The 8,137-nt window shown below is 45.1% G+C and overlaps 1 protein-coding gene across 1 annotated transcript in view; it reads left to right on the forward strand.

Annotated features, from left to right (window-relative positions):
- The window catches only part of LOC133642953 (thyrotroph embryonic factor-like), a 5,225-nt gene extending 2,318 nt beyond the window's left edge, over window positions 1-2,907 (forward strand). The window contains exons 3-4 of the mRNA XM_062037376.1: window positions 142-359; window positions 2,571-2,907. Coding sequence (XP_061893360.1) covers window positions 142-359; window positions 2,571-2,786 — 434 coding nt within the window. The 3' untranslated portion in view covers window positions 2,787-2,907. The remainder of the gene's footprint in view (window positions 1-141; window positions 360-2,570) is intronic.
- Window positions 2,908-8,137: the final 5,230 nt, after the last annotated feature.

Consider the following 8,137-nt stretch of genomic DNA (forward strand, 5'->3'; position numbering starts at 1 on the left):
GTGTTATCTTTGTCCTGGTTACATTTGTCCTGGGTGTTATCTTTGTCCTGGTTACATTTGTCCTGGTTACATTTGTCCTGGTTACATTTGTCCTGGTTACATTTGTCCTGGGTGTTACATTTGTCCTGGATGTACCCACAGGTTATCAAGCCGTAGAGCGCAACACACCCTCTCCCATTGACCCGGAAGCCATGGAGGTGGATGTCAACTTCCAGCCAGACCCCACAGACCTGGTCCTGTCCAGCGTGCCCGGTGGAGAGTTGTTCAACCCCCGCAAACACAAGTTCTCTGACCAGGAGCTCAAGCCACAGCCCATGATCAAGAAGGCCAAGAAAGTCTTTGTTCCCAACCAACAGAAGGTAGCCTGGCTCCTCCCAAACATGACATCATAGTCATTTACATCCAGGAAACATGACATCATAGTCATTTACGTCCAGGAAACATGACATCATAGTCATTTACGTCCAGGAAACATGACATCATAGTCATTTACGTCCAGGAAACATGACATCATAGTCATTTACGTCCAGGAAACATGACATCATAGTCATTTACGTCCAGGAAACATGACATCATAGTCATTTACGTCCAGGAAACATGACATCATAGTCATTTACGTCCAGGAAACATGACATCATAGTCATTTACGTCCAGGAAACATGACATCATAGTCATTTACGTCCAGGAAACATGACATCATAGTCATTTACGTCCAGGAAACATGACATCATAGTCATTTACGTCCAGGAAACATGACATCATAGTCATTTACGTCCAGGAAACATGACATCATAGTCATTTACGTCCAGGAAACATGACATCATAGTCATTTACATCCAGGAAACATGACATCATAGTCATTTACGTCCAGGAAACATGACATCATAGTCATTTACGTCCAGGAAACATGACATCATAGTCATTTACATCCAGGAAACATGACATCATAGTCATTTACGTCCAGGAAACATGACTTGCAATAATACATCTTCTACATTTTAGAAGGAAAACATTGTTTTCCATAAATTAGCTGCAGCAGAATATAAGTGGCAGATATATAAGTTGTGATATGAGTTATTTACACAGAAATATTCTCTAATTTACACACCTTCATTGTTTTCCAAACGGCGTCTGTAACACGGCAGTAACAAAACAAACAAAATATACATTATATAATATATAATACTAACACAGACACTCGTAAATGCGTTAGCATATTAGCTAATGCTAACAACGCTAGCTTGATTACATTACAATACAAATATGCATGACAACACTCCTACAGACATCACACATGGGACACTTTAGTAAGTATGAATAGTTGTAGTTATATTGTAAAACTTACAATAGCATGTACAAATATGCATGACAACACTCCTACAGACATCACACATGGGACACTTTAGTAAGTATGAATAGTTGTAGTTATATTGTAAAACTTACAATAGCATGTACAAATATGCATGACAACACTCCTACAGACATCACACATGGGACACTTTAGTAAGTAAGAATAGTTGTAGTTATATTGTAAAACTTACAATAGCATGTACAAATATGCATGACAACACTCCTACAGACATCACACATGGGACACTTTAGTAAGTAAGAATAGTTGTAGTTATATTGTAAAACTTACAATAGCATGTACAAATATGCATGACAACACTCCTACAGACATCACACATGGGACACTTTAGTAAGTATGAATAGTTGTAGTTATATTGTAAAACTTACAATAGCATGTACAAATATGCATGACAACACTCCTACAGACATCACACATGGGACACTTTAGTAAGTATGAATAGTTGTAGTTATATTGTAAAACTTACAATAGCATGTACAAATATGCATGACAACACTCCTACAGACATCACACATGGGACACTTTAGTAAGTATGAATAGTTGTAGTTATATTGTAAAACTTACAAATGTTGCTTGGACTGATGAATGAAGAATCAACACAAGTAGAAACGCTATGGACGTCTAGATGGCGCAGCGGCACTTTTACTTCCGGGTGAAAGACAAACAGAAGGGCACTGCAGCACCTGCAGTGAGCAAACTTGTCCAAAAGATGGCGCCATAACACAAAGAACAACACACCTTTGTTTGTGTATCTTTGTTTGTTTTTTAAAACTATTTGCATTATGGTTGTTAGCAATGAAAAATCCATAAATCAGCTGCACCGTTTTTTTAAGCCGCAGGTTAAAAGCGACTTATAGTCCAGAATGTACTAGCTAATTTCCTGTTAATATCTGCTTACTTCCTGCTCTGAGCAGATTCTATCTACTCTTCTTCAACTTTACTAAGCACTTATTTCTTCTTCTTTTGTTCAAGCTAGCTTAGCTTGCTCTAGGTGTGTAACATGTTTGGCACCTTCCTCCGCTGATAATGCTACTTGATAATGATGCTAACAAATGCAGTTGAGTGGCTTATGTTATTGTGAAGTGTAAGAAGATACACAACTAGCTAAATAGAGAGGAAGAGAAGAATCAGCTACTTTTTCAGGAACATGAGAGGATGGATGGCTGCAATAAAACAGAAGCATCTTTCTCTTTTTGCTCAGGATGACAAATACTGGTCCAGGAGGAAGAAGAACAACGTGGCCGCCAAACGTTCCCGCGACGCCCGCCGCCTGAAGGAGAACCAGATCACTGTGCGAGCCTCCTTCCTGGAGCGGGAGAACCAGGCGCTACGCCAGCAAGTGGGCGAGCTGCGTCAAGACTGTAGCCGCTGCACCAACATCCTGGCCCGCTACCAGGCCAAGTACGGCCCGCTGTAAGACCACATCCTGGCCCGCTGTAAGACCACATCCTGGCCCGCTACCAGGCCAAGTACGGCCCGCTGTAAGACCACATCCTGGCCCGCTGTAAGACCACATCCTGGCCCGCTACCAGGCCAAGTACGGCCCGCTGTAAGACCACATCCTGGCCCGCTACCAGGCCAAGTACGGCCCGCTGTAAGACCACATCCTGGCCCGCTGTAAGACCACATCCTGGCCCGCTACCAGGCCAAGTACGGCCCGCTGTAAGACCACATCCTGGCCCGCTGTAAGACCACATCCTGGCCCACTGTAAGACCACATCCTGGCCCGCTGTAAGACCACATCCTGGCCCGCTGTAAGACCACATCCTGGCCCGCTACCAGGCCAAGTACGGCCCGCTGTAAGACCACATCCTGGCCCACTGTAAGACCACATCCTGGCCCACTGTAAGACCACATCCTGGCCCACTGTAAGACCACATCCTGGCCCGCTGTAAGACCACATCCTGGCCCGCTACCAGGCCAAGTACGGCCCGCTGTAAGACCACATCCTGGCCCACTGTAAGACCACATCCTGGCCCACTGTAAGACCACATCCTGGCCCGCTGTAAGACCACATCCTGGCCCGCTGTAAGACCACATCCTGGCCCGCTACCAGGCCAAGTACGGCCCGCTGTAAGACCACATCCTGGCCCGCTGTAAGACCACATCCTGGCCCGCTGTAAGACCACATCCTGGCCCGCTACCAGGCCAAGTACGGCCCGCTGTAAGACCACATCCTGGCCCGCTGTAAGACCACATCCTGGCCCACTGTAAGACCACATCCTGGCCCACTGTAAGACCACATCCTGGCCCACTGTAAGACCACATCCTGGCCCGCTGTAAGACCACATCCTGGCCCGCTACCAGGCCAAGTACGGCCCGCTGTAAGACCACATCCTGGCCCACTGTAAGACCACATCCTGGCCCACTGTAAGACCACATCCTGGCCCACTGTAAGACCACATCCTGGCCCGCTGTAAGACCACATCCTGGCCCGCTACCAGGCCAAGTACGGCCCGCTGTAAGACCACATCCTGGCCCGCTGTAAGACCACATCCTGGCCCGCTGTAAGACCACATCCTGGCCCGCTGTAAGACCACATCCTGGCCCGCTGTAAGACCACATCCTGGCCCGCTGTAAGACCACATCCTGGCCCGCTGTAAGACCACATCCTGGCCCGCTGTAAGACCACATCCTGGCCCGCTGTAAGACCACATCCTGGCCCGCTGTAAGACCACGGCCACTAAAACTTCCTAGCCTGCACAATCCAACACAGACAGGAAAGAAACCACACAAATTGGACTCTTGCTGAGCTGCGGTCACCGTGTGGAGCTCCGGTCACAACCTGGCGTCGGAGCGGTGGACGCACGAGGGGAGGGGGGCGGGGCATAGAAGCGCGTGGAGAGCGCCTGGCTGCTTGACCGCGAGGAAAGCCACGTGGACGCGCACGGACAACATGGTCGCTCTTCAAGAAAGCCAGGAAATACAGCCAGCTGATTCCATTGTTGTTGTTTTATTTTGGAAATCACGGCATAGCACTTCCTGTAGTGGACCAAAGCATGTGTGCCCTCAGTAGCTACCTGTCCCTGTGACACACCTGTCCCTGTGACACACCTGTCCCTGTGACACACCTGTCCCTGTGACACACCTGTCCCTGTGACACACCTGTCCCTGTGACACACCTGTCCTGTTGTGTCGAGGCGGGACAACAATGGAGTACAAGTCAGAGACCCGTGAGGAGTGGACAGTCCCTTTAGTTCACACACACACACACATTTGTATAGTCCTCTCCAAGTAACACACACACACACATTTGTATAGTCCTCTCCAAGTAACACACACACACATTTGTATAGTCCTCTCCAAGTAACACACACATTTGTATAGTCCTCTCCAAGTAACACACACATTTGTATAGTCCTCTCCAAGTAACACACACACACATTTGTATAGTCCTCTCCAAGTAACACACACACACATTTGTATAGTCCTCTCCAAGTAACACACACACACATTTGTATAGTCCTCTCCAAGTAACACACACACACATTTGTATAGTCCTCTCCAAGTAACACACACACACATTTGTATAGTCCTCTCCAAGTAACACACACATTTGTATAGTCCTCTCCAAGTAACACACACACACATTTGTATAGTCCTCTCCAAGTAACACACACATTTGTATAGTCCTCTCCAAGTAACACACACATTTGTATAGTCCTCTCCAAGTAACACACACATTTGTATAGTCCTCTCCAAGTAACACACACACACATTTGTATAGTCCTCTCCAAGTAACACACACATTTGTATAGTCCTCTCCAAGTAACACACACACACATTTGTATAGTCCTCTCCAAGTAACACACACATTTGTATAGTCCTCTCCAAGTAACACACACATTTGTATAGTCCTCTCCAAGTAACACACACACACATTTGTATAGTCCTCTCCAAGTAACACACACATTTGTATAGTCCTCTCCAAGTAACACACACACACATTTGTATAGTCCTCTCCAAGTAACACACACATTTGTATAGTCCTCTCCAAGTAACACACACATTTGTATAGTCCTCTCCAAGTAACACACACACACATTTGTATAGTCCTCTCCAAGTAACACACACATTTGTATAGTCCTCTCCAAGTAACACACACATTTGTATAGTCCTCTCCAAGTAACACACACACACATTTGTATAGTCCTCTCCAAGTAACACACACATTTGTATAGTCCTCTCCAAGTAACACACACATTTGTATAGTCCTCTCCAAGTAACACACACATTTGTATAGTCCTCTCCAAGTAACACACACACACATTTGTATAGTCCTCTCCAAGTAACACACACATTTGTATAGTCCTCTCCAAGTAACACACACACACATTTGTATAGTCCTCTCCAAGTAACACACACACACATTTGTATAGTCCTCTCCAAGTAACACACACATTTGTATAGTCCTCTCCAAGTAACACACACACACATTTGTATAGTCCTCTCCAAGTAACACACACATTTGTATAGTCCTCTCCAAGTAACACACACACACATTTGTATAGTCCTCTCCAAGTAACACACACATTTGTATAGTCCTCTCCAAGTAACACACACATTTGTATAGTCCTCTCCAAGTAACACACACACACATTTGTATAGTCCTCTCCAAGTAACACACACACACATTTGTATAGTCCTCTCCAAGTAACACACACATTTGTATAGTCCTCTCCAAGTAACACACACATTTGTATAGTCCTCTCCAAGTAACACACACATTTGTATAGTCCTCTCCAAGTAACACACACACACATTTGTATAGTCCTCTCCAAGTAACACACACACACATTTGTATAGTCCTCTCCAAGTAACACACACATTTGTATAGTCCTCTCCAAGTAACACACACACACATTTGTATAGTCCTCTCCAAGTAACACACACACACATTTGTATAGTCCTCTCCAAGTAACACACACACACATTTGTATAGTCCTCTCCAAGTAACACACACACACATTTGTATAGTCCTCTCCAAGTAACACACACATTTGTATAGTCCTCTCCAAGTAACACACACACACATTTGTATAGTCCTCTCCAAGTAACACACACATTTGTATAGTCCTCTCCAAGTAACACACACACACATTTGTATAGTCCTCTCCAAGTAACACACACACACATTTGTATAGTCCTCTCCAAGTAACACACACATTTGTATAGTCCTCTCCAAGTAACACACACACACATTTGTATAGTCCTCTCCAAGTAACACACACACACATTTGTATAGTCCTCTCCAACACACACACACACACACACACACACACACACACACACACACACACACACACACACACACACACACACACACACACACACACACACATTTGTATAGTCTTGTCCATTGTTGCACTTTCTGTTGGAGGTTGTTATAAAAAGGTGCATGACGACGAGCCGCACGGCACATTTGAAAAACATGATTTGCAAAACATGACCCACTAGTGAGGTAAGCTACAGAGTCAACTTCTGCCAGTAGAGGCTGTTTGTGTTACTGCACTCTGCCAGTAGAGGGCGCCAGAGTCTGTAGTGGCTTTGGCTTCCAATGGTGTAAATGAAAGAATCCTCTTTAGATCCTAGTATCGGAAGAGAAAACGGGGAAGTTGTTATTCAGCTGGACACTATTTGGCAAATAGTGCTGTAATAATAATAATTTGGCAAATAGTGCTGTAATAATAATAATTTGGCAAATAGTGCTGTAATAATAATAATTTGGCAAATAGTGCTGTAATAATAATAATTTGGCAAATAGTGCTGTAATAATAGTGTTGTTTGTCACGTAGAAGAAGATGTTTGCTTCTTATTGCTGGAGGCAAAAGAAGATTCCACAAAAGTATTTCTATGAGTTGGTGTGTATAAAAAGTTGTCACTTAGCTCAGTTGGACTTTAGAGCAGAGATTATAGAAGAAGTCCACTTGGCGAAAATACTTTTTGCTTTCTTCAGGACTTGCCAAAATGTCTTAGTGTGTTATTGAAGATGACTAAATGGTGACGTGCACGCAAGCAGCAGTGATGTCTGCTGAGTGCATCACTGTTGTCTTCCTCCCTCGGCCTCTTTGTCGTCACTGTGGACTTTGTCGTCACTGTGGACTTTGTCGTCACTGTGGACTTTGTCGTCACTGTGGACTTTGTCGTCACTGTGGACTTTGTCGTCACTGTGGACTTTGTCGTCACTGTGGACTTTGTCGTCACTGTGGACTTTGTCGTCACTGTGGACTTTGTCGTCACTGTGGACTTTGTCGTCACTGTGGACTTTGTCGTCACTGTGGACTTTGTCGTCACTGTGGACTTTGTCGTCACTGTGGACTTTGTCGTCACTGTGGACTTTGTCGTCACTGTGGACTTTGTCGTCACTGTGGACTTTGTCGTCACTGTGGACTTTGTCGTCACTGTGGACTTTGTCGTCACTGTGGACTTTGTCGTCACTGTGGACTTTGTCGTCACTGTGGACTTTGTCGTCACTGTGGACTTTGTGGTCACTGTGGACTTTGTCGTCACTGTGGACTTTGTCGTCACTGTGGACTTTGTCGTCACTGTGGACTTTGTCGTCACTGTGGACTTTGTCGTCACTGTGGACTTTGTCGTCACTGTGGACTTTGTCGTCACTGTGGACTTTGTCGTCACTGTGGACTTTGTCGTCACTGTGGACTTTGTCGTCACTGTGGACTTTGTGGTCACTGTGGACTTTGTCGTCACTGTGGACTTTGTCGTCACTGTGGACTTTGTCGTCACTGTGGACTTTGTGGTCACTGTGGA

This window comes from Entelurus aequoreus, linkage group LG25 (genome assembly GCF_033978785.1).
Source record: "Entelurus aequoreus isolate RoL-2023_Sb linkage group LG25, RoL_Eaeq_v1.1, whole genome shotgun sequence".
Taxonomy (NCBI): Eukaryota; Metazoa; Chordata; class Actinopteri; order Syngnathiformes; family Syngnathidae; genus Entelurus; species Entelurus aequoreus.